This window comes from Centroberyx gerrardi, chromosome 11, assembly GCF_048128805.1.
Source record: "Centroberyx gerrardi isolate f3 chromosome 11, fCenGer3.hap1.cur.20231027, whole genome shotgun sequence".
In the NCBI taxonomy this organism is placed as follows: Eukaryota; Metazoa; Chordata; class Actinopteri; order Beryciformes; family Berycidae; genus Centroberyx; species Centroberyx gerrardi.
The window spans coordinates 13965681-13993628 of NC_136007.1; the positions used below are offsets into that span (position 1 = coordinate 13965681).

The window sequence follows — 27948 nt, forward strand, 5'->3', positions numbered from 1 at the left end:
AGAATATTCCTCTAATCTTCTATTGGGACTTAAAGTGTGTTTGTAGTGCTTAATATAGTTTAGTGACCTCATATGGTATCACTATAATATTCCTGTAGGAACTTATAGTGATTATGTGATATTAGTATCTATCCAGAATTTATTATAGGATTACCATAGTTCTTTTTCTTAACATTAAACAACCAATGAACGGTAATTTGTTGATATGCAACAGCACATCATCCCACCATCCAATGGATAAACAATGAGTGGGTCCATCAGGGCCCTGCTCTCTCCCTGGCCTCACCAAAGCTATTACCTATGAATAAACTTTGCCCACCATCTTGTGAATATTAATTTCGCTGAGCAAATTCGGTCTACAATTTATGGATATAGGAAATTATATCACATGTTATTTAATAAAGAGTGCCCTAGAAACCCTGTTTCCAGTTAGGTTTATTAATTGTGGCACAGTGATTTGACACATTTATCTTCTTATTTAGAAAAGGTCGATAAGTAACATCAACTTTTAGGAACTGTAAAAATAACACTGCACAAGATCCAGTTCTCAGCATTAAAAAGAAGCATATTGAAAACATATTAAATATGTAGCTTAGAAAATCATAATTTTAAGGGTTTCATTCCAAAATAAAATATCCACCAATTGAAAAAAACGATACCTAATCTTACAAAATGCATGAAAATAAAGGATATTATGGGTTACTATTACAGTTGTCATCTTTTCTTGCAGTATTATAGTTACACTTTTGTATAGGATCATCTATGATTTTCGAATACTGATTGAGGAATTCCAGGTAGAAAAATTCATACAATATGGATATGTAGTGTTTTGGAATGAAAACCTTAATTTTAACATCAAACTTACTGTATGACGCAGCACAGGTCTACATTCTAAGCTCTGTCATTCTGAAAGGCAGATAAAGAGAGAGAAAGAGCGAGACAGAAGTCTTCCATACATTATATCAATGACTTATTGGCATAAAGCGCAGTATGCACCTGCAAAATTCCCATCGGCACAAACCTGCATGCAACATGGAAATTACCTAATTTTGATTTCTTCATTCAAGACCGGTACAAATATTGCACATTTGAAAAGACAAGAGAAACACATTCCTGCCCGTGAAAACGTACAGCAGAAAGAAGGACTGAAGGACTGAAGCCAGACTCAAAAGGCCAACTGATAAACTTTGTTCCCTCATGGGCATCATGAGTTACAGCTCACTTCACTTCAAACAGCTACTTGTCTGTAAATTCATACTATCAACCATCTACATCCCCAGAGAGGCCAAAACACACATCCAAAATAATAAGAGTATTCATTCAATAAATAATCCAATAATGTCTGAGCATAAATAACAACATAGTCATAATAATATCATTAAACAATCTAAAAAACAACACCCTCTTATAATACCCGAAATGCTTAAAGGATTAATAGAGTCAGAATGGACTAATGCTGGGATTTTTCAATGGCCGGAGTGAGCCCAGTTAGAAACATGATGTAACTCACAAACACTGGCACATAAGCCAGTGCTTCTTTCAGCCTACTGGGCTGAACCAAATGTCCCAAAACTGTGGCACTTTTTTAGTGATGTCCTCTCCTCTCGTTTGTGACTTTTGGTGTTAACCCTATCAGTTCTAAAGTTAATCTTAATAACTCATCAACACCATCATCATTAATATATTCTACTGTATGTATCTAATAAATATTCTTCAATTGCTTGACATGTACAGTACGAAAAAAAGTAATTAACAACAAATACAACTCAACCCGAGTGCAAAAGAGTCTTGACATCATGCAAACTGGAAACATTTTGAGCCAACAAATAATAGCACTCATTCAGCAGGTAGAGAGTATTTTGGTTAAAACACATCCTGAGGTGGAAGATCATTTTGGTCCACATCGTTTGATAAGTGGTTATATAATCTTACATTCAACTACGTCACATCTAGACAAAAATATTAAAGAGGACATCTAAGTGGTCCATAAGCTCTTCATGGCTTAGACACCTGATGATGTTATGTCCGTGGAGACGATGTCTCCTGTTCCCAGAGCACATAAAGCGCTCCCATCCTTTCAAGACAGGCTTTGTTCTCAGAAAATGTTTTCTTTCCAAAAAAAGGGAAGGTCTTTGAGAACACTCCACTCTGAAAAACTTGCTTCCTGTTTTGCGCAGTACAGTATGTGTACAATTCCTCCTTTTGCTTTGAGATACAAAATTATAGCACAGCATGCTTTATAATGTCTTCCATGATATCCAAGAAGTTAGACGACAGAGGACAAACGTGTCACTTTTGACCTTTTGATTCCAGGAAAAAGTTATGTGAGCTATAGTCTCCTGGATAGATGTCTTCATGCTGATACAAACCACATCCAACTGAGTCTCAAAATAGTAAAGGTTTACTGGCATGGTTTGAGCAACTTCTCAGTAATACAAAAATCACATGTACAGAATATCAACAGCAATATAAAGCACTGAAAAAAGCACACTTTCTGTGCTTAAGATAATAGATTATATAAAATATGTAATTGAAATATAATTTTTAATTATCTTTAATGTTCTAATACCTTCACTTACGTTATAGAATCAAATGCTGTTTTGAGATTTAATACATGAGCCATTTATTGGCATAATCCAAAGGAACAATATTTGGTGATTTTACCTCACCAACCGTATGATTGCCGACCATATTGTAATGAAATGAAATTGTGACTTGCAATTTTACATGTGTTTTCTAATTTTTTCTTCTTTGGAATTTGAATAGTTTGAAACTGAGTTTGAAATCTGTCAGTATAGCTTTAAAAAGTCTTTAAAATGCCCGTATATTAAAAAGTCAGAGACTTTTTACTCACTTTGTGACAAAAGATGAAGCAGTGACATTTCTCAGCCTGTTCCAGCATTCAGTCTTTGCAGTCTAGCCACAGGTTTATAAACGCTCTGGCTGGTATTTCTGCCCTCAGTCCTCTCAATGGGAGCATGCAGGTGTATTTGACTATCCAATGAAAAAATATTAAAAAAAAAAAAAAAAACTACGTTAACATTCATAATATCCTTGTGAACAAAGGCATTGGATAGTTTGGTCCAGTTTGAAGCTTTGTCTTTTCAGAGTTTAAAAAGCAGTCGACAAAGAGATTTATGTATAGGGACAAGGAGCGAACATGTAGAGAGGGCAAGTTTAGAGCGAGGAGGAGCTCTGGCTGTAGTGTCTCAGCAGCAGCTGGTCGTATTCGGCATCAGAGCCTGGGGACAGGGACGGGGGCGAGTTGCTGTTGGAGCCCAGAGACGAGTCTCTAAACGGGGAGGGAGGCGTCAAGGCAATCAGCTCCTCCATATCCTTGGCTCTTCTGCTGCTCACGCAGGCCCCGCCCACACGCTCATAAATCCCTCCTAGCGGTCGATTCTCGCAGAAATTGGAGACGGCTGCGACCTCGGCGTACGTGGTGACAGTGGTGGGGACCTGCCTGCCCCGGGGCATTAGGTACTGCGGCGGGCCGGGGCTGCCCTCTGGAGCCGGGGGCATGGGGGTGGTGCCAGGGGGCGGGCTGATGATGACTCCGCCTGGCAGCATCATGGTGTTGAGCTCGCTGATGTTGGCAGTGAAACTGTTAACCACACAGCTGATTTGGTCCATGATGGTCGTGCCCTGAGGCTGGCTGCCAATCATCCCGACACCGATGTCACCCACACCTATCCCGCTAATGTCCCCGGCATCAGCCACGCTAACATTCACCCCTCTATTGTCAGCGGCCCTTCTACTGACACCAACACACCCGCCATGCTGCGAATGCTCAGGTACATAGGCGGGTAGAGCCTGTGCCTCCTCGCCGTCCTCTCTCCCCTGGAAGCCTCTTGCCTTCGCTCCATGCTGGCTGACAGTGGGCAGGGCTGACTGAGAGGGGGAGCAGGGCTGGTAGGTGCCGGCCGGGAAGGACTGAGACACCTGCGACTCTGCGTCAAACTCCGCTTCGACACCGGTGTCCGGAGACCCGTCTACTCCCTTCGAGAAGGGCTTGATGATGGCTGTCTGGTTGACCTCTACCTCCTCCTTCTTCTTGACATGGATGGAGATCCTCTTCCACAGGTTGGGTCTGTAGCTGCGCTCATTCTGTGCCCATGTCACTGATTTCCCATTGGAGCTGAGGAACATATGAGAAACAAGCATATAAGAATGTGTTCTGAGTCAGCTTGCCTAGCTAAATAAGGATGATACTGTGTAATTATGCATGCTTTCAAGAGATATAATATAAGTTAGAGTATTACAAGACATTATGTATGTACAATGCAATGCAATACAACGCCTAACACATATACAGTGGAATGAATCAATATTATAGATAGCCATCGATGGGAGATCACAGGATAACATTCAGGTTCCACTTCTCCTTGTCAGTTTTTCAACCTTCCCCCATTCTATCTTTGCCTTCCGTGCAATTTCACATCTCCCTCCCTCCTCCTTTCTCGTCCCTAGAAAGAGAAATCCTTAAAGGCTGCGTCTCTCCTCTGGGAGTAGTTAACCCAAATGCAGTAGCCTTCTCAGCTCTAGGAACAGTTTTTCTTGGCTTCTCATCCAGCCTGTTGGATTCAGCTCTGAGCTATCGAAGGCAGTTCAACAAGGGTTGATGAAGATGCTCATGTGTCCAGAATACATCTCAGCAGAGTTGGACTCCTGGGCTGAAACAACTAAACTATGATGACAAACTGAGAAGAAGGCAGCTTATGGCCTAGAAATTAGTCTGGCAGGTAGTTTCTCTGCAGTTACACTGCAGTCCACCATGTCCCTACCTGCCTGCAGCTTGCCCATTTCCCTCTTGGCCCTTTCTTTCAGTTCCTTAGCATCTTGTCCCCTCAACCATCGCCCCTACTCTTTTATGTGGTCCTGTGTATCTCAAGAGCATGGTATTAACACAGTCTTAGGGGTTCAATTCCCCCTAAAGTGCATGGTGGTATAAGGTGTTATTCATAGCCCAATTTGCCCCTCTTCTCTCACCCACATCCACTAGTCCCCAATATATACCTGATGTTGTCTTGCCCGGAGCCACGGCGTCTAAACAGGTTGGCCATGCTGCTGGAGGATTTGGCAGCATTAGCAGCATTCTTGGCATCACCGACGTGCATGCGCACCACCGTGGATGTCGTGAAAGCACTGCGCACATTTTTCTCTGGCTTGGCAAGCATGATGTACACCTGACCATGAAAATAAACAATAAATTGCTGTTAGCATGAAGATGTAGGGAAAATTACTCTTTGAAATAATAGAGAAAGGCAATTCTTAGAACTATGTGACTGCTCTTGAACTGTAAGCCTCATTGTGTGAGAATGTTTCTGTTTCTTACCTTTGGAGCAAACATGCAGCAGAGTGCCACAGTAGCACTGAGGCTGACACTGAAGCACATGGTTATGATCTTGTAGTTGGAGCCAAAGTAAATAGGAACGAAGGCCAGCCAGATGATACAGGTGGTGTACATGGTGAAGGCGATATACTTGGCCTCGTTAAAATTGGCAGGGACATTTCGAGTCTGGGAGAGAAAAAGAAGAATAAAAAAAGAGGGATAATGGCTAATTCTCTCAGGGAGAAAGTACAGTGGGACAGCCTGTGTATCTTGAAGCTCTGTGATGCTGAAGTACCTTGAAGGCATAGAAGGTGCAGCTGAGGATGAGCAGGCCGTTGTAGCCCAGCGGGGCCACCACCCCCAGCGTGGTCAGGTTACAGATCAAGTGGACCTCGCGGATACTGGGGTAGTCATAGATCACCTAGGAGGAGAGAAGTGTTGAGGGAGAACAGTAGATCCCCTGTTTGTACTATAACACTGACGAATCACACTGATGAATCCACAAGGGCATTATGTATGTATGTATTAGCAGCCTTCTGTTCAGTAATCTAATTGATGGCCTCCAAGAACTCATGTCACAATATATCTGTCCTTGATTTATCCTATCCTGAGTCTAAATGCGTCAGCACATTACGCACATTGCTCCTGCCATCTTGCTAAAATTGTATGATCGTTCTTCACTTTGTTGAAACTAGCTTACCTTTCAGCAGATACTCGTCTGTTGAAACTGCCACTCTCCTCTGCAAATCATTGATTAAATCATTCTTATACTCTTCAAGTGTGTGCCATTATTAACCTCCAACATGTTGTTATGATTAATACTTTATTTATCCCCAACAGAAGGGGAGGATGTTGCTCTGGTCGTATAAATGTAAATGAACTTCCTCCGCATCCTAACACACACACACACACACACACACACACACACACACACACACATACCTGTGGTGGCTCTATGATAAGGAGTGCCACAATAATCCCCAGCTGCAGCAGTATGAGTAGGAAGGCGATGACCAATTGTGCGCAGGCGGACATGAAGCGTGGTTTCTTGGTGCAGATCTTCTTCTTGCTGCCTGCCAGGATCCGTGCTATACGATTGGTCTGGATCAAGAATAGATCAAATGGTTACGCACACTTTAATTACATTTACTGCTGATAATACCGCTAACTCTGATTCATGACAATAATCCCTTTTCCAATTCCCAGGTCTTAAGCATTAACTCCGGGCCCACATACCTCAACTCGCACCATAAGTCCCTTCCAATTGGCCAACACCCAGTCTCTGGAAGTAGCTGCTCTATTCCTTCCCTTATCCTTAGATCCCCTTTTATCCTGCACTTAGACGTGCTATGCTACTTCAGAGACACGGGACCTTGTTCGTAGAGAGGTGCTCTGATCAAATGTGGTTGTACTAAAGTGTGTACATAGGATTTAATAGCGGAGTACTTACTAAAAACCTTAAGTTTGACAGGGCAAAGTTCCCAATTTTACGCCAGGCCCAGACAGACATTTCCTAATAGTACTGAGGCATTGCTGGCTTGCAAGAGGAGTGGAAGAGGAGCACACAGCACTAACTGCTGTCTATGTGGGAAGATTTTTTTTTTTCTCAGCAATGGCGTGTGCTTGACTTTTTCAACTATGGTCGAGTTATATGGAAATGACAAAAACATAAGGGGGTTCACAGCATAATTGAAGAGCTTCACTTGGAAATTACTGTAGATATCAAATGGTTGAAAAAAGTGACACCCACTCCAATGCCAAATGGCATAAGGGGGGTACAAATGTGTTTCATGCTGTCAATCTCATCTGGCTTGTAAGGCTACTGACAGGGAAGCTAAAGATGGACTCAAATCACCCCAGGGTGCATTAGCCCAAGCTGTTGCTGGGGAGAGGGAGGATTGAGGAAGGGGTGTGTAGAGGAAGTAAATTTCTTCTTCGACCCCTTGGACACTCATGGAGAAGCATTAACAGAACAGCACCTACCTTGGTGACCAGAGCCGAGTAGCTCATGGCAGGAGACAGGCCTATCCCCAGCCTTTGGAGGTAGCAGTAGACAACATGGGGCTTGGCGATGAGGCTGAAGGTACACAGGTAGCCCAGACATATCCCAGCCAGGATGATATAACACAGCTCACGACTGGATGACTTGACCACAGGAGTGTCCCAAAACCTACACACAAATAGAACACGTATTTAGATTCACGCAATTACTAATGACTTATTATTGTATGATTTCATCACGTTCATCAGTTTCATCATCATGCTTTAGGGTGATTTTACAGCAGCTAAAAGCCACTAAAAGTTATTAAAGAAGTATTAAAGAAAAAAACTAGAGTTGTATAACAATTACAATAGTCAAATGTTATTCTTCAGCCAAGCAATATAGTTGGAGTAGTGGTGTGAGGGTTGATTTTTGGTTTGCACATCAATACTCAACACATACAGTCACAGATTTATCCATTTTTTTACTTATTTAATGGCTCCCAATGTGAATCATCCAGTCAGAACTGAGGATCGGAACGATCTGTTTTATAAAATGTTTTCACTGATGGGTGCAGCTAGCTTGTGCCTAGCTGTGCAAATTGGTTTCAATGAAGAATGCTTAAATGATAACAAGCCATTTTGGTTAGCTGAAGGGCAAGTGTAGAATTGTTTGCCCCCCAACATGTGATGAGTGCTGATGAGCAAAATGGTATTCTAAAATTCAAAATGCCCAGGTATCCATTCAAGTAAATATCCCACAATTACAGTATATACCATTAATACATTCAACAGCAACAAACATGGCTGGTAAAGCTGGAAAGAATTACTTGATGAAGATAGAAGTAACAAAAAGTGTGGCCATGAGGCCCAGACAGGCGAAGACTACTGCAGCAATGGGTTCTGGATCCCCCCAACGCACATACTGCACCGGGATAGGCTCACAACCTGAGGGGTGGGGTGGGGATCACGGGATTGAGAAAACAAAACACAGAAAAATTCATGTAAAATTGCCATTTCTCTTCAACTGAGTCAGGGCGAGCGTGTGTGTGTGTGTGTGTGTTTACTATCCCAATATGACCTACATCAGGACACAATATATGTGTATGTGTGGGTATGTTTGTGTGTGTGTGTGTGTGTGTGTACATATTTGTGTGAGTGTGTGATGTGTGATGATCCCCTCGTGGCCCAGTGTGCTACATTCACACATAACACTGGAACATTTACTGTGAACAACAGAATTAGCCAATGTGTCTAAAATCTGGAACACTTCCGTCTATAGTAGTAGGGTCATGAGAGGTGTGACAAGTTGTTTGCTGTGAAACATAAAAGAAAGATATAAGAAAGATATAATATATAATACACAATAAGAAAGATCTGTATGCATGGGGAGAGGGATCAGAGAGAGACAGGAAGATAGAGAGAGCAAGAACCTGCTGGCATGAAAACCACTTTTGCTGTTCACAGTATACACAGGATACACACAAAAAAAACTGGCCTTATGTGTGTTTGTGCATATGAGAGAAGAACAGAAATATTGTGGGAGACACTTGAAGTGTTTGCAAAAGGGTAGGGAGGGGGATTGCAACAGTTTTTAGAGATTCTGGCGTTAAGAATCTAAGCTTCAGCCAAATCCTTTTTTTCTGGCAAGGACCTCGATTCTGTGTGTTAGTATGTCGGTGTTTGTGTCTGTGTGCAGTGGTGGTGTGTGTGTCTGTGTCTGTGTGTGTGTGTGTGTGTGTCTTTGTCCAGGGTATTCGTGAGTCTGTCTGTGGTGGTGTGTGGTCTGTAAGATGTAAGGGGATTTGTGGGTGCACTATGAGTGTGTGACCCAGATTCGAGGCTCGATCTGGCCTGCTTGGAAATGTTGTATCTGTTATGGACAGAAGTGGGAAGTAACAAAGTAAAAATACTTTGTTACTGTACTTAAGTTTTTCTTTCACTTAAGACTTTTTACTTTTATTCACTACATTTCAAAAGATACATCTATACTTTCTACTCACTACATTTTCAAAACAGACTCGTTACTCTCTGGAAATCATCAACTGATTCTTTTTTTTTTTTCTGCATTAGACAGCTTCCATCCCAGAAACAGCTGATCAACGGCCAAATGTGATTGGCTGCTTGTTCACCAAAGCGACACCAAAAAGGAGGGAAATGGACAGAGAGAAACAACACAAAGACAAGAAAAGCAACAAGAGAGAATTAACATTAGTGAATTCAGCTGCTAGAATTAACGTTAGTGAGGTGCAGACTCTTTTTCAACTGTGATTCAGAGAAACGCTCAACAGAGAACCAGTTTAGTACATTTTTTAATAGTCCTTTTTTAGAGGACCACTTTTACTTTTATATAGTAAATTTAGGACCATGTACCTTTAGACTTTGAGTAAAGGATTTGAAATGGTACTTCAGCTTTTACCAAAGTATATTTTTAGATGTGCATTTGCACTTTTACTTGACTAAGGAATTTGTGTATTTCTACCACCTCTGGTTATGAATATGTAAGAGTCAAAGACAGACAGAGACAGAGTGTGTTTACCTGTGAGGTCGTCTGTAGGCCAGGAGCCCAGGACACAGGCTCGACAAGTATACTCGTCAAACACAAACTCATTCTCCTTACAGGGAGTACAGGTCCAGCAGCAGCTCACCTCTCCTTTACGGATCACCTGCAGACATACACACACACCAATATACTGTATATGTGAAAGGTCTGAAAGGTCTTATAGGAATGACATGCTGTCATACTGGTTCCCATATGTGATATATGTGATATACAGTATATAAGCCTCAAAGCTCCAGCGGCATTATTCTGCAGCTAACCTTACACTCTGACCTCCCTGTAGAGCGGGGAAGAGAAAAGAGAATTTCTTCTACAGGGGATCAAAAAAGAGAAAGACAATGAAAAAAAAAAAGGTCTTATCAAATGACATATATCATCATATTGGGCCTCATTTATAAAAAAAAAATATATTTCTGCCGTAGCACCCTTACAATATGCCTCTGACCTTTCAACAACGAAGAGCGAGTAAGTAAGAGCGAGTGCAAGGAAAAGAAATAGAACAACAGCAAGGGAGAGTGATACAAGCAATTTTTAGAGAGGGGAGTCATTCAGTGGGAAGAGGAAAGGTGTGAGGTACTTTGTGAAGAAATGAGTTTTCAGTCTATTGCGGAACACACACACAGTCTTGTATGTGAGCACCAGGGTTTTCAATTCCCAACAAGCAGCCACATGCAGGCAGCTAATTGGAGGAGTGTAGAAGGGGTTTGACATGGGAGAATTTGGGGACGATGAAGACGAGGCATGCTGCAGCGTTGTCGATGATTTGGAGGGTCTGGAGGGAGTGATATGGTAGGCTGGCTGGGAGGGAGTTAGAGAAATCCAGATGGGAGATGACTAAAGCTTGAACTGTACGAGTTTTGCTGAGTCCCTGGTGAGGTACTGTAGGGTCTGATTGGACCCTGCAGGATCGAGTTATGGCTGCAACGTGGGCCTCGCATGACATGTCGGTTTTCTAGAGCCACACCAAGATTCTTGACAAAAAGGATGTCCTTAGCATGCAGAGATGAGATGTGTGAAGGTGGGAAACTACAACCTCCAGTTGGAAAACAAGCACTATAAACAAAAATGTATTCTATTTTCAGAGAAGAATCAATTTGTGTTTGTTTTTTTTTCATAAAAGAGCCTATCTTCATATTTACCTGAGTTTGATAGTATTTAGTATGATGTATACCATGAATTGACATCATAATGTTAGCCTGAAAAGGTGGTTAAACTATATTCTGCAAATAAAAAGGTAGATCAAATTTAGGTGGGATTACCTTCCATTATATATCTGTTGGAGAAATTGTAGAAATTGAACATAGCCTGCTGATTTTGACACAGAGTTAAGGTGTCAAATGTCAAAGTGTAAGCACAAACTTGTGTTGCTCGTTGTCTCCTCTCCGCTGTGCCTGGTGCCATGGAGTGGTTCCTACCTTGATCTGTGCCTTCTGGCAGGGTTCAGAGCAGACCGACTGGATGATGTCGCTGCCGTTAGTCCAGATCTCTTCATCGTCCATCCTCAGGCCACCCTGGTCCCAGCTTCCCACATGGGTGTAACCGTAGTCGTCTTTGCCAATACGCTTGAAGTTCATAATTTCATACCTGAGGAACAAATACTGTATGCATAAAACAGCAGATGCACACATTTACATGTTTTCTTCATTCCTTTCTTCTCTCTTTCAGTCCCTCTCAATTCCTTCCGTCCTCCCTTCCTGACGATATCCCTTACCTGCCAGGTGAGTCTCCATTCTGGTCAAAGTGGATGGTCTCTCCAGATACACCAGTGAAGTTGGTTTTCATCAGGAACTCTAGCAGCTGGCGACCATCAATGGGCCGCATGGCATCACACAAACCCTGGCACCCGGGAAAGAGTAAACACAGTCAACAATCACATACATTCTGAAAGCATACAAATGTGCGCATCCATTAGCATACCTTATATCCCGGGCACAGGGATTGCTGCATGGCATGCAGACCATAAGCCATGGAATAGATGGCATTTATGACGAAGCCCATCTTGGTGTCTTGAGCATACTGGTGGCGCAGAGACTCTTTCCCTGTGGACAACAGAGATCTACTTTGTAAGGAGATACCCACTCACTTACTGCTACATCCACTCAAAAGCTGAGAGTATCATAATCTACCAATAGTGACATTTTTAGGTCGTGGTTACAGACTAGCTGACCAGCAGAAGGTGTGTAAGGAGGTGTGAGGAACGTCATGTCTGTACTGTACTAACAGTTGCAGGTGCGGTTGTACGTGCTGCTGTCCGGTGGCTGGCCCCTCAGCCTGCACTGGAAGCGGTGCTGCCAGAACTCAGGGAACCAGGGATTCCTCAGGTTGGCATTGGGCTTCAGGTTCAGGTAATAGTCATCGAACCAGGTCACATACGCCGACTTGAGCTTTATAGTGATGCCACCGGCTGCCTCCTTCTGGTAGCCATCAGTGACATCATACCTGTCGGCCCAGCCGTCACTGGACAGGGGGAGGAGAGACGGAGAGACAGAGAGAGGTAGTGAGGGAGACTCCAAGGCTGAGTCACATCACGACTGACTTTTACTTTACAATTTACATATCTTTTTCTCTTTTGTTCTCTCTCTCTCTCTCTCTCTTTTGTTATATTCCTTTGTTTCGTCCACTTTTCCAGCTAGGGTAAACCTAATTCCTTATTTTTGTTCAGCCAAAAGCTAATGGCACAGATTTATCAAGCCATTGTTGAAATCAGCATTTCAAATTCAAGTGCTGAGATGAGCACAGGCATAGACATGAATAATGGAGCAAGTGGAGCAGATGTAAATCACATTGGTCAGTAAAACAGCAATTCATCACGGAAATCATACCATCTTGGCATCTTAATAAACTGTTTGCTCAATAGTGCACCCCAACACCACCAGCACACACACCTAATCAAAGGATTTGACTGTTTAGAAAGCAGTGTGCTCTCCTGTGCACCCTTCAGCAAGACTTTGGAGAACTACTCATTACCAGCTACCTGTGAGTGGCATCAAGTTAACCTGACATGACACAGGGATACAGAACTGAAGGATTAAAAGGCAACATCTTTGCTGTTATATTGGCCACTAAAAAAGAAGACTTTGACTCTTTTGTAGCCTGTGTTCACGTGTCCGACGGCAGTCGTTCTAGACACAGTATTTTATGTCCATCTGTAAAACTCATAATGTGATTAAAGATGACCATCAGAGTTTTCGGCCACTATTGGCGCTAAGTGGGTCCCCGAACAACAACAAAAACACTTATCACATGGTTTTTAAGCTCGCAAGTCAGTATTAAATGTGATATACAGTAGGCTATATGATGTGACATGAGTCGATCATTTTGTTGAGAAATACATTATTAATTTCACAAACCTATGCATTTACCAATGCACAGGACCTGATGTAACTTTGGCTGAGCACCTATGTAGAAACCTAGCTTGGATGTTAAAGGAAAGTGGGTGTGGGTGAATGGGTATGTCATTAGGATTGTGAAGTGAGCACCGCCCATCACAGATGTTTCATTAAATTAGGCCCATGACACCTCCAGAAGACCTCCAGTAAATTCTGTTGACCTAGAACCGCCCCCTACACACCCACTCAGCACTCAAGACTACTCATCTACTGTGTATCTACACTTGACCTTTAGCCTACTCCACAACATTAGACCCAATGATATCTAGCCTCACTCAACAATAACAGGATAATGGGATGGCTGACCCATCTCGCTTGAAATAGCCCGCTCAGCAGTTCAGAAACAAAACTGTACTGCACCAGTAAGCAGTAAGCTTAATTATATAAAATAATAATAATATCTTAAGAGGCAAAAAATCCAAAAATATGCCAACTGACATTTAACTTTGCTTGTGGTACCAGGCCTTACATATAGGGTTAGGCTACATCAGGATATGTGCTTTCTGCATGGTAACAGTTGTAAAAGAAAATACACACCCAGTCAATGATGGCAATGAATTCTTTATGTGGCCTGCTCTGAAAAGATAGAGATGGTGCTAATGACGATATTTTGGGACACTGTTGCACAGATTGAAAGAGACAGGTGGTGTCTTGCAAAATGGACCTAATGACTGCTCTGCAGAGAGTTAGAATAGAATATCTACCATGCTGTGACTCAGACCTACCAACACAAGACTCACTGGGGGAGAAAAAGAAAAACATTTGCTTGTTGTACAGTTAACTTGATGCAGATTTTAATTATGTATTTAAGTAAAATTTGTAAATTGTAGTGATTTTTAAACAACTTCAGGAGCAAATACACTATATGGCCAAAAGTATGTGGACACCTGGTCTTCGAACATCTCATTACAAAATCCTAACCCTAACCCTAACCCTAAATCTAATCCACACTAACCCTAACATTGCTGCAGGGATTTGCATCCATTCAGCCACTACAGCATTAGTGAGGTTGAGCACTAATGTTGGGCATTTAGGCCTGGCTTGCAGTCCAATTCATCCCAAAGGTGTTGGATAGGGTTGAGGTCACAGCTCTGTGCAGGCCAGTCAAGTTCTTCAACACCAATCTCAACAAACCATTCGCTTCATGCATGGCATTGTCATGCTGAAACAGGAAAGGGTCTTCCCCAAACTGTTGCCACAAAGCACACAATCGTCTAGAATGTCACTGTATGCTGTGGCGTTAAGATTTCCTTTCACTGGAACTAAGGTATGGCCGAGGCCGAACCATGAACAGCAGCTCCAGGCCATTATTCCTCCTCCACCAAACTTTACAGTTGACACTATGCATTCAGGCAGGTAGCATTCTCCTGGCATCTGCCAAACCCAGATTCGTCCGTCGGACTGCCAGATGATGAAGCGTGATTCATCACTCCAGAGAATGTGCTTCCACTGCTCCAGAGTCCAATGGCGGTGAGCTTTACACTATTCCAGCCGACACTTGGCATTGCACATGGTGATCTTAGGCTTGTGTGCAGCTGTTCAGCCATGGAAACCCATTTCACGAAACTCCCGACGAACAGTTCTTGTGCTGACGTTGCTTCCAGAGGCAGTTTGGAACTCGGTAGTGAATGTTGCAACCGAGGACAGATGATTTGTACGCGCTACACGCATCAGCACTCGGCGGTCCTGTTCTGTGAGGTTGTGTGGCCTGTCACTTCATGCCTGAGCTGTTGTTGCTCCTAGACATTTCTACTTCACAATGACAGCACTTATAGTTGACCGGGGCAGCTCTAGCAGGACAGAAATTTGACAAATTGACTTGTTGGAAAGGTGGCATTCTATGACGGTGCCACATTGAAAGTCATTGAGTTTATATACCTGTCAGCAATGGGTGTGGCTGAAATAGCCAAATCCACTAATTACAAGGGGCGTCCGCATACTTCTGGCCATGCAGTGTATCTCAGTGCAGACACAAGCCCTGCATTGCAGAGACACACTGCATTCACGAGCAGATCTGTTAATCTATTGTTAATTTTGACATCGTATTAACACACGTTGATTTGTAACTTGTGAGTGGGAAACAAGTCATTGTTTGATTCATACTAGGCAATGGACAGAGATCCTGTCAGAGAAATTTCCAGTCAGAAAGCGAACAAGCCGCAGCTAGGGACATCATCTCTTCTGACTGGTTACAAAAAGACAACTGAAGGTAAACAAACGCAAAATACCAGAGCCTCAAAGATGTGCATGCGTGTGTGTGTGTGTGTGTGTGTGTGTGTGTCTGTGTGTGTGTGTGTTTGTGTGCATGTGATCTGTGTTTTCTGGAATAATTGCTAGACTTGGTGCATCGTCCTCAAACATGTCAAATCTTGTATTTATTCTAACACATTGCGGGATTGGTGGTAACAACTCACCAGTAAACTGTTTATTGGAGCAGAAGGATATGAACAAGTTTCTACTCCATCTATTATTATCTCACCCTCTGGACACTTGTCTACAATCAACAATCGTGATTAGATCTCCAGACATGTGCATGTGCATGCACACACACACACACACACACACACACACACACACGCACACACACACACACACACACCTACACACATGACACATCACAGACAGACGCACACACATACAAACACCCTCTTCTTTCTCCAACTGACAAAAAAAAGCAAAAGAAGTCATTTTTTAAAACTTAGCTAACCTTACAGTGCTGGAGTTACACAACAGTAGTGTGGGTGGGTTTTGTGTGATGCCTGCATTCTCTGGGCGAGGCAGGAGATCGTTTCATAACTCATCCTTAGAGAAGCGAGCACGGAAATGGCATATTGGTATAAAAAAGGCAGGGCTGGATATGAAAAGCATGGAGGGCTGCGACTCTGGATAGTTTGAATCACTCTTGAACGAGAGCTCTGACACCCACACACTGACCTGGGAGGGCAACGTGCTGCATGCAGCGGGTTGCTGCACCACCTACAACACTGAAGACACACTCGTGCGTGCACGCGTACACACACACACACACACACGCACACACACACACACACACACACAGACACACACAAACACACATACACCATGTTCTTATTTAACCTCCTTCAGTGCAATATTAGTCAACTTTGCAGCCAGATCTTTTCTGAGTGGACATGTTAGAGCTCTGTATTTGGAACCTAGAAATTACCCATATGCAATTATGAATAGAATAGAATAGAATAGAATAGAATAGAATAGAATCTTAACTGCGACCCAAGGACTGATGGAAATTGCTTTTGGTACAGCGTGATGGAATGAATAGAACAGCTTCTGATTGATGGATAAGAGAAGAGAAGAGTCTAATATCCTGCCAGTAGTTTGATTTCCTCTGCTGTGCAGAGCTACTGCATCAAATTGACACAATCTTTCACAGAGTAGTTTAAATGGACTCAAAGTGTTGGAGCACATGCCAATACTTCTTTATTTGTGCTGATAATTTATTTTGAGCCCTTTCTGAGAGTGCCAATAATAAGAGTGATGCCATACAATGATTATGTGAAGAACATAGGTCTTCCGGTTGAAGGATGGTCTTCCTACTCACCATGCCACCCTGGTGCCCCAATAATACTATCTGTCTGAATGAGATTCTGACAGTACATCAACAAAAAAATGAACTGACCCACTCACAGTTGCTCAATGTGAGTGTGTTTGTGCATTTATGCAGCAATAAAAATGACAAATGGCATTAAGTTTGCTGAGTGACTGGCATCAAGTTAGACAGAGTGACTGTACTGTGCCTCTTTGACCCAAATGTAAGAATACTGCAACACATAATCTTAGAGCATTTCTCCCCTTCAAAATTTTCATTTCCTCTAGTCAGTCACATCATTTAATTTCTACCAGCTACCCCTCAGGATATCAATTCTCTAATTCCATAAATTCATCACGATACATATAAGGATTTACATTTCTATAATGGCTTCTCCACAAGCAAGCAGAATACTGACACTGGCTTGGATACTTGGATCCAAAATAGGATTAGAATAAGCAATGCTGGCAAAAATAAACACAAATCATCTGCTCTTCCTGAATAAGCCTCTCCTCTCTTTCTCTCCTGTTACACAGGCGACAATTCTGCTCCCAGTGATTTCGGTTTACTTCCCGTATCTGTGTTTGTGTCTGTCTTAGTAAGTGACAGATGTTGGTGAGACAGACAGAGAGAAATAGCTCTACATTTAGCAGGTGGATCAAAGTCACATGTAAAGGACACCTGCTGCTGCCGGCTCCTCCAGGCTGACATCAAGAGGATGAGTTATGTACTGTATATGTGTAGTTAACTAGAGAAAGGAAAGGAAAGGACAGAAGTCTCTAGAAAGCTGCCATCAAGAGCCTGGATGATGAAGGCAACCAAATGAAGTCAAAGTCAAAGACATGTCATTGAAGATTCAGGACTCTTAATTGGACACCTGAGATCTACACATAACCTCAGACTATGTTTGTGTGTGCAAGCATGCATGTGCATCTATAGAAACTTCAATATCAAGCCTAATAGCAACATGAATTGTCCATCTCACCAGTCCACCTCAAAACAAATTATTCTTCAAACCAGCAAACAGAAACATCGAAATATATTAATTAGAAGATCTTATAACGAGCAGAAGACAACACCAAACCAAATGCCTAGATGGCTCTATAATATGGATTATAGAGCATGGTGTAGTGCAATATGTAGTTCAAGGTTATTTTATGTTTCCTGCTGTCAGATTTGAGCGACAGCCTACATATGTGGCTCCTAATGAGGGAAGGCATTTATAGAACACCAGGGACGAGACTGAACCAGAGACCAAAACCTTAAAATAAAACATGTTATTCTCAGAGAGACTGAAACCTCCAGCTAAATCAACCCCCTCTTTCCCGCTTTTTTTTTTCCTTCTGCGCTTTCAATCATAGACTTTCTCTCCCTCACCCTAAACCCAGTCTTTCCATCTTTTCTCTGTCTAAATTAAATAGACCTATGAATAGTGTGCATAATTTCAAGTAGTGACAATTCCCTCAAGGAAAATTCATAAAATTCTCTTTTTTCCCCAGCAGCTCTAAAGGAATTTGTGAACTGCCACAGTGTGATATTTTTACAGATGAATTAGGAATAGTGCATATTTAATCTTATGGGAAAACTGCTAACATTGAGATATAAGTACTGCACTTGAACTATGCATCATAATAGGAAACTGAAATGTCCATTTAGGAGTCCATGTCCTCTGTGAATGGCTCTGAGTCTGACATCTTTACTTGGCTGCCAGCTGTATCTCATTTGTTTGTGCTGCTGATTTCTATTGAGCCCTTTGTGGTAGTGCCAATAATAATGCAATACTTGAATATACTGTGAATGGCAAAAAAGTTCATTAAAAATTAGCATGAGTTACCTAGACCACCGTGGGAGGAGGGATTGATGTAAGTTGATGGCCGCGATGAACATGATAATGAGGATGATGATGAGAAGACAAAGATGGACCCAGTGACAGTGAATATATCCTGTTTGATGTTGCTGGACATCTGAAGACAGTATGGATTGGAAATGAATGAGTAGGACACATGAAACCTGGTGCACAAATATTTTAAACGATTCTTTTAGCTTATCTAAAATAAATCATTGGTAAACAAACTCATGAATAGCAGTGGGAGAGTCTCAAGGGAGCCAAGAAAGGAAAGCCAAACGCCCAGGGCTAAAAAATACAAGCATGAATATCAAATGAGGACACAATCTGTATTATTTGTTAATATTGTTTGTGTGTGTGTTTGTTAGATACTGTGCATAGCTACATAGATATGTTTACATACATACACTACCAGTTTGGACACACCTGATTGAATGTACTATGTTTTTCATTATCTTAAAGCCATTTTGGTCTAAAGGCTTATGCTTAAATGATTGAAATTTGTTTCTTAGACAAATATAAATAGTGAATTATGTATGAATTTCTTTCCAAAGCCTTTGCCTTTCCATCAAGGCAAAGGGCGGCTACTTTAAAGAGTCTAAAATATAAGATAGTTTTGGTTTGTTTAGCCCTTTTTTGGTCACTGCATAATTCCATTTGTGTTATTTTATAGTTTTGATGTCTTTACTATTATTCTAAAATGTGAAAAACAGTGAAAATATAGAAAAATGCGTGTGTCCAAACTTTTGACTGGTAGTGTACATACATATACAGTATGTGTACATACACACATACATACATATAGGTATAGCGTACGCACATGCAAATAAGTGTGAGCTTGTACACTTTGTTGTACAACAGTTTAAGAGAAGATTATGCAGATGTACGATCATCCACTCACCTCCCAACCAGCAGAAACTCTCCCACCAGGCGTCGCCGCCTCATGGCCATCAGTATGCCGCGGACCGTCATGCCCTCGCAGAAGCAGGCCACCACCCTGGCTTTGGGCAGGTGGCCTCGTAGTTTCTCCAGCAGCTTGTCAAAGCTCTGCTCCCCGGCGTTGCTGTATATCTTATCAGAGTGGGCGATGCAGATCCCTTCCTTCGCTGCCATGTCTTTAAACGCCTCCATACCACTCTCACCATAATTACCTTGAGAGGGAAGCGCATGAATGGATGGTAAGCAAGTAAGCAAGTAGGTAGACATCCATTTATACAGCACCTGTTGAATCCAGGGTTGCAAAGTGCTTCACAACGAATGGAAGAACAGAAATATAAAAGAAACCTGAGAGAAATAATGAAATAACTGTAAGACAGACAGTAAAATCAGACACATACATAAAAGAAATACTGACGAGACAGACAATACAGATCAGTGCAAGGCTGACATGAAGGTGAGTTTTGAGATGCCGAAACAATCAACTGTGTTTGTTGATCTCACACATAGCCTAGGAGACAGGTGTTTATTAGCATAATACACAAGGGCTATGAAAGCTAACATACAGAACAGAATAAGAACATACAGCTTCTACTGTGACAAAATTCTTGGACTAACTGGGTCTCCTGAAAAAGCCCCTTTCGATATTTGCCTATTTCTTCTTGTACTTTGCATTAGAATTTAAAATCCACCACTTGATATACTTCTAATTTGGAGGTAATGCTAATAATATGCTGTTTTTGAAATCACTCACACTTCAAAGCACTTGTGCAAATGCTCACATGCGCTCACTCACACACACGCACGCACACACACACACACACATACACACACACACACACACACACATAGTTTAGACATACAAACACACTGGTGGGATGCCAGCATATTGCTCCAGAATATGGTGTGTGTCCCCATTCCGCGAACTGTCAGGGGCAGACTCCCCCGTTTTCACTGGAACCAGGTCACCTAATTTCTGTTGCTGTGGAAGTCTACTCTCGCTCTGGGAGCATGACGGTTGTTTGAGGCTCGAGTCAAAATGATAAGAAGGCATCCTTCTAGTACTATGTGTGGGAGCTAGGGATTATTTATGTGGGTATTGGTGTCATATGTGGAATGCCTCCTTGTATGGAAACACAATCCTTTTTGTTTTTCATTTATTTGTCTCCCTGTTCCCCAATTCCCCCATCAGCAGGCATTTTGCCTCTTGCCAGGCTGTCATCATAAATAAGAATTTGTTTTTAATTGACTGGACTGGTTAAATATACGCACACACATATACAGAGAGAGAGAGAGAGAGAGAGAGAAGAGGGAGAGAGAGAGAGAGAGAGAGAGAGAGAGAGAGAGAGAGAGAGGGAAAGAGACAGAGAGAGAGAGAGAGAGAGAGAGAGAGAGAGAGGGAAAGAGACAGAGAGAGAGAGAGAGAGAGAGAGAGAGAGGGAAAGAGACAGAGAGAGAGAGAAAGAGAGAGAGAGAGAGAGAAACAGAGAGAGAGACAAAGAGAGAGAGAGAGAGGGAAAGAGACAGAGAGAAAGAGAGAAAGAGAGAGAGAGAGATTTTTTCAACCCATCCACAATCTTTTTATCTGTCTTTTATCTGCCTTTTAATGATATAAAGCACTTTGAGCTGCATGTTGTGTATGAAAGGTGCTATACAAATACAAGTTATTATTATTATTATTATTAATCCAAAACTGGTGACTGTTTTGTCACAAGCTTTTCTAACCTCCAGGCTTCCACCTATCAAATGACTTGATCACTGGCAAGATAACAATCTGTAAAACAATCTGTAACATAACATGAAGTTTAGAGCCTAAGACTTTCCTTATAATGAGAGGTTCACGTGAGGTTTTATCCTGGAAAAGAACATTTGGCAATCCAAACATAACCTCCGCCAAGGAGGTTATGTTTTCAGTGCCGTTTGTTTGTCTGTTTGTCAGCAGGATTACAGAAAAACTACTGGGCCGATTTTCATGAAACTTCGTGAAAGGGTGTAGCATGGGCCAAGGAAGAACCCATTAAATTCTGGAGCGGATCCGGATCCGACTCACGAAATTTGCATATCATAGCAGACTGGACTATTGGCCTTGGCGGAGGTCTGCGCTCTCCGAGTGCCCTTCTAGTTGTTATAGGGAGGGATTTGTTCTGTCAGCACATGGCCAGAAAGGCACTGAGAGGTTACAGCAGTACTAGTAAGTTGGAGTAAACAGTAGGAATTTTTTTGCCTGATATTCAGACTGAATGGTCATTTCGTTAGTTCCTGAGTAGGCGGGACTAGCAAGTAGGCGGGACTAGTGATTCAGGGGCTGGTAACAGGCACTGAAATAATAGCTGAGATCAATCTGTGTGATGACTGTAGATGTTTACGACAGGGAGAGAGAGGGAGGATGCTTTGGGATAAGAGTTTGTCAGCAGTCTTATTTCTTTATAAGCCTTGAAAGATGATTATATCACAAAGAATTACGTAAAGTTAAGCAGTTGGGCACTTGTGGATGGCAGCTATCCTAACAATCTGTCTGCTGCAAAGGATAACAATGAAGATGCCAGTTTACCAGCTTCCTTTCTATCTAACATCTGTCCAGCACATTTATAGTTTTAACAGAGCCCACGCAGTTTCAGAAAAAAAACAAAACTCTCAAGGATATTCAGTGTGTCCTCAAGTAACATATCATTTGAGTTTAGTCTCTGCCATGCACCATCAAATTCATTTTAACTTTACTTCCTTGGGCAACACACAGACAAGACAGATAAAGTAATTAATAAGATGCAATAACATGAGCAGTCGCAGTGAGAATGGGATCAGTGGCTAAAGCACCAGTGGAATCAGTGGACAGACCACTGTGATACCCGGAGAGTTCAAAGCCCATGGCAGATGTTTCCTAGAAATCCTCGCCAATGATGAGCAGGATTACAGAGCGTGTATAATCAGAGCTAATTTCATATCAGTGCCATAGATCTAATGACTGCTGGTGTACAATAATCCCTAAAATCAGGAGATTTACAGGGGAGTGAAAAGAAAGTTAGAGCTTCAATTTACATTTACTTGCATTACATCTATATTGTACTTTAATGGAAAAAGACAAAGAGAGCAGAGAGGGAAAAAAATAGAGAGTACATCTGTGCGTATGAGGACAGAAGCTTGAAAAACAGTATGAATACATTAGACCAATCTCTGGAACGTGTGTTACATATCCACACATAAATTAAATATTTAGGGGTTATATTGGAGGTCAAAATTTGTAAATGCACTGCAACTGATCTAAAATCTCTTTTGCATAAATTGAGATAAGCACCTGCTCAGATGTTAAAGGATATAACAGTGGAGTGTGGTTATATCACAGAGGTTGTCAAGTGTGCAGCTCCCATTACAGAAAATCGATTGTATTAGAACCACATCACCTAAAAGAAGGTTCAACAATAACCTCTAATGTCCTGGAATGACCAGTGTTTTTACCTGCTGCCCCCTGGCTGATCATATCATCACATTTCCAACTGACTTAGTATTTATACCTGCCTTCACCTGCCTGATGACAGACTTCCCAGCATATATAGTTCACTGTAAGGTCGCGGCACTCTTTCAGTCAACTTCAGGGGTTATAACAGAGGGAAAAACAGAGGCTATAACTACATAAAAGGGGGTAATTTGACATATACCTCAAACTAAGCTCAAAGCCTTTTTTTAGTATCACCAAAGTGTGCTCATATGGAAAATCTGCATCTCTGCACAGTTATAGGATCAACTCATGCTCTTATACAAGTATCTTTGTTCGAAAACAGCAGTTGAAGGTGACGCAAAAGCCTACAGCTATACTTCTTCTTTAGGTCTTCATGCTGAAGTTTCTAACTGTTCAGACATATTCAGTCTTACAGCTGCAGACAGTAAAGGCCGATTCCAAATGTAACTCCACTCCCCTGACGTTTTCTTTCCTCCCCCACTCCATAGTGCTTCTCGGCGCTCTCATCTAAAGTAGCCAGCATTGCCAAAGTCGAGCCAAATACCCACTAACAGTGCTAATAAGAGTGCTGAAACATGCAGGCACACACACACACACACCCACACACACACACACACACACGCACACACAGATAAGCAACAGAGTGAAATAATAATGTGGATTAGCATCACAACTAATGATAATTTTAGCGTGCTGTGAATAGTGTGGGTAGTGTGGAAGCAAAGTCACAGCATTTGCTTTGAAATTCCATAAACTGCTACAAACAAGAAATTCCCCGTGGTTCATGCACATTTTTCCATCACATTTCTGTTGTTGTGAGTTGTGTCCCACATGTTTGTACATGTGGGACATATATTACCTAGAACTATTAATGTATCAAAAATTCACAGGTAAAGGTGATAAATGTGGCATAATCTGAGAGAGAGAAAGAGAGAGAGAGAGAGAAAGAACGAGAGAGAGAAAGAGAGAGAAGAATGACAAAATGCAAAACACAAATGCTCCCACACACACACACAGTCTTACCCTCTGTGTGTATTGCGGATACGTAGCTCCAGTTGTATCTCTTGACAATGTCCACCATAGCTCTGGCCTGCTGGGCGTCTGATGGCACCACCCTCATGAAGTATTTATACAAGCTCTGTTGGAGAGCGTGAAAGTGCTCATTTAGAACTGGATGTGTGATTGCATGTGAACATATAGGTCAGACAATACACCTGGCATGTGATTAAGTGCATCTCATGTAACCCCCATTATAACTCCCATTCTAGCCATCTTATATTGGCTTCCAGTTTATTTTAGAATCGATTTTAAGATTTTATTCATTACTTTTAAAGGAACAGATGGCTTAGTGCCAGCTAATTTTATGGAGTTTTAGCTGTCTATGTACAAAAGTGTCATCTTAGACCTGCAGACAAAGCTCTCTTGACTGTTCTTATAAGTCTAGTCTAAAGCCAAAAGGTGATGAAGCATTTGCAATCAGGAACCCTAAATTTGGAACAACTTACCTGAGGAAATAGGAGCAGCTAGCTATCTTCTTTGAAGACGCAGCAAAAAACTGTCAACTTTGCTTGTTGTCTAATGTGTACGGAGGAGGATTAGGGAAAAAATATTTGAGTTCTGAGTTTAAAGTCAGAATTCTGAGAATAAAGTCAGCATTCTGAGATTAAAGTCGGAATTCTGAGTTTAAAGTCAGAAGTCAGAAAGTTTTTTCTCAGAATTCCGACTTTACTCTCAGAATTCTGACTTTGAACTCAGAATTCTGACTTAATAAATGTTTCACATGTGGCCCTAATCTTCGTAAATGTGGTAGTTCTCCTTTTGCTGTTGCTTTTTTCTTTGTACTTGCATTTGCTCTATTTCTTTTTTTCATATTCTTATTCTTATTCTTATTCTTATTGCTGTTGTTACCTTGTCACTGAGGTCCATGCTGGTGGCAGAGTAGGCTATCTGTGGGATGTTGAACAGCTGGAGCAGGTTTTGGACCTGGATGGCCACAGAACTGGATCCTGGTCCAATCAGCCCCACGATGGGCTTCTTCCCCTGCAGCAGCATGCTGCCCTCCTCTCCGGTGCACCTCGCCTGGCTTTCCTCCTCCTCATTGGACACCAGTGTGTCCCGAATGAACTCGATACTCTGCTCCAGCGCCACAGCAGAGTGCCAGCATGAGTCCCTGGGTAGATAAATCAAATTTATACTGATGTTTTGGCAAGCAGGATGGGAATGAACATTGGTCAGGAGGCGAGGAAGACCAGGAGCAGCCAACTGGAACAATTTCTATATTATCTGTGCCTCAGTAGATGGTGTTGAAAGAGTCACTGGACTGATGCCACATCTCAGAGCTGTGACACAACTGGCTGTGATAAGTGCTGGTCTGAGGAGGCTGTTTATTCATCTGTCGACTGTTGGACTTATTCCTGAAAGGAGGAACAGTCATTCTAGCACATTTAAGGTTACATAAAGTTTGCTTTGCTTCCTGTGTTGGTGGCAAATAAAAAGTACAGAAAAACAAGCACATCTCCAGTGCACATCTCTCCTTCTGTTATGTTTAGAGTCTGGTTAGATACAGCATTTGTATACGTCAGTGAATGTTGATTGGTTAATGGTTAGAAAATGAATGAAAGTATCCTGGGATCAATGTGAGGTGGATACTGGTATGGTGGATACTGGTCCATATCAATTTTAGTGCATTTGTCCAACAAAACATCAGTTGGTATTGGTTTACAGGGAAATTTCTGACCTATTTCCACAGCAGCGAACTTACACCACACTTGAGGTGGGAAACTCTACCTGGAGAAGCAAGTACAGCCTGGCTATGTCCTATACTGTTGTGTACCAACCAACTCTAACCCCAGTTGGTTGCAAGTTATCCCTTTTGTTGTACCTAAATCCTTCACAGTGTCCTGTTTTGTCCAGTTTATCCACTTAGAATTCAACACTTAAGACAAAGAGAGGCCACTAACGATTTATAGCTCTGATGCTAAGAATGATATGAGAAGTAAGACTGGTTCCTGACCTGATCTCACAGCCAAGGGAGATATTGGGGAGGATAGTGGGATCTGCGTTGATCCGGTCCAGAGTGTGCATCATGGCCTCAACTCTCTGGATCCCATACTGCTCACGCACTGCACCACACTTTCGCTCATGGACCTGAGCAAAGCATAACACAAGCAGATGGCTAATATAGAGCTTATATCACACATATACAGTACAGAGAAACACATGAGCATGCACATATATACACACACAGTACATACCTTGTCAGCTGGAGGTTGGTGGTGGACAGAAAACAGCGCTCCTATGATGATGTCACCGGGGATGTGTGCCAGTACTCTCCTCTCATTGCTCTGGGCGCTGACCCCAACCTGATCTCTCAGGCTCAGCCAGCTCAGGTCAGCTCCCAATAACAAACTCACTGCCAACAGCCTCACGCATAATCCTCCTCTTCCTCCCATTCCTGCACTCCTCCTCACTCCTCCTCCCATCTTCTCTCTTCTTAGGGTCGAGGTTCAGATGGCTCTGCTGGCTTTGGCATGGTGCTTTCAGTGCCAGAGTTAAGGGTTAGATTCCTGGAGAAAAGCATCAGGTGTATGTGTTTACTCAAAGTGACAATAAACTAAGAACACCAACAAAAAAACAAAACAAACAAAAAAAGAGCTAATTTCAGCATAAGCCATTTTCTTGTGTTGTTAGATTAAGATTAAGATTGCACTTTATTGATCCCCTAGGGGAAATGTATGCAAATATATGATGCGTAAATGACGCAAATATACAAAGGTTAGGGCTACAATTTTGATACATAAGACAAAGAATAAGAAAAGCACATTTGTCAGTGTAGGCTACAGCTCTTGTCAGCTCTCTAACCAAACATTAAAAGTACATTTGGCTACATGTTTTAAAGTTCAGATAGACTAATACAATTTTTTTTTTTCCCCCTTGTCTTCCCTAAGGTGACCACCACCCAGTTGCTGTCCATGGTGCTGAAAGTGATATTAGCGTCAACAAATACAGCTGACGGACACTGTCTTCTAAGTGGTAGGCTATATGATACATGCCAGATTGAACAGAAAATATACATCTATTGGTACAATAAAATGCTAAAAGCCTATGTAAAACTCAATGGTTTTTTCAATGATCTTTTGGATTAATGAATTAGTTCACTATTGTGCGCTCTGCATAACCAAATTAACAGAGAACTTCAGCCTACCTGTTTTCTTTCAGCCGCCTTGCAGATTTAATTCCCTTTGAGACCATTTCGATCACAGTAAAGCAGTAAGAAAGCGGTGCAGGTTTAGACTCAAGCCCAGTCTGGCGCCTGGCTACAGCAAACTGGAAATAGCAGCAGATAATATCACCCGTTATTGGAACATGTTTGACTTACTGACGCACACAGCGTCCCCCCTCCTCCTCCAAACACAGTGGGAAGCATGAAGGCTGTGGAGAGCTGATGCAGGCTGAGACGCATGGGTATAGTCAAATAAATGTTAGAAAGAAAGAAAGAAAGAAAGAAAGAAAGAAAGAAAGAAAGAAAACATAATGAAACATAATGAATATACCTTAATTCTTTTCATTCATTTTTTTTTCATTACAAATGTAATGCAGACTACTCTGGACAACAAATAAATGAATAAATAGATAATTATAGGAATGAAGGCTATCCTCATTTAAGAACCAAAAGTGGTGTTTATGGAAAGTGATATTTATGGTGGCTACAAGTTGGCCAAAAGTCTAATGCAATCAACAGTGAGAGATGATTCCTCTGTTTCCCTGGTGGCGTTTGCACTAAAGCTGCCAGTTGACTCAAATGCCTTGTCTAGCGGCCAGGCTTTAGCTGTGCTGCTGTCACCATATATCCTCAAATAGAAATCATTAACCACAAATAGATAGTT

At 41.9% G+C, this 27948-nt stretch overlaps 1 protein-coding gene across 1 annotated transcript; it reads right to left on the minus strand.

The window, feature by feature from the left end:
• Nucleotides 1-3177: 3177 nt before the first annotated feature.
• Nucleotides 3178-26729, minus strand: grm5a (glutamate receptor, metabotropic 5a). The gene is made up of 19 exons (XM_071924652.2): nucleotides 26677-26729; nucleotides 26317-26413; nucleotides 26076-26209; nucleotides 24971-25232; nucleotides 24086-24200; nucleotides 19574-19823; nucleotides 12094-12329; nucleotides 11790-11911; nucleotides 11584-11708; nucleotides 11288-11456; nucleotides 9852-9978; nucleotides 8143-8260; nucleotides 7316-7502; nucleotides 6275-6433; nucleotides 5628-5753; nucleotides 5336-5518; nucleotides 5017-5186; nucleotides 3773-4138; nucleotides 3178-3655 (listed from the first exon to the last, which is right to left on the minus strand). The coding sequence occupies exons 1-19, from the start codon at nucleotides 26727-26729 to the stop codon at nucleotides 3178-3180; spliced, it is 3477 nt and encodes a 1158-aa protein (XP_071780753.1).
• Nucleotides 26730-27948: the final 1219 nt, after the last annotated feature.

Excerpts from the sequence above, each read along its gene's own strand:
- grm5a (XM_071924652.2), bottom strand. The coding sequence starts at position 26,729 with ATGCTGAAATTAGCTCTTTTTTTGTTTGTTTTGTTTTTTTGTTGGTGT. Across the intron at positions 12,330-19,573 it reads GAGTTTCTGCTGGTTGGGAG|TGACGGCTGGGCCGACAGGT; the intron begins GTGAGTGGATGA and ends CCCCCTGTCCAG. Across the intron at positions 3,656-3,772 it reads GAGCATTCGCAGCATGGCGG|CCAGCCTCAGGGCACGACCA; the intron begins GTGTGTTGGTGT and ends GATGATTGGCAG.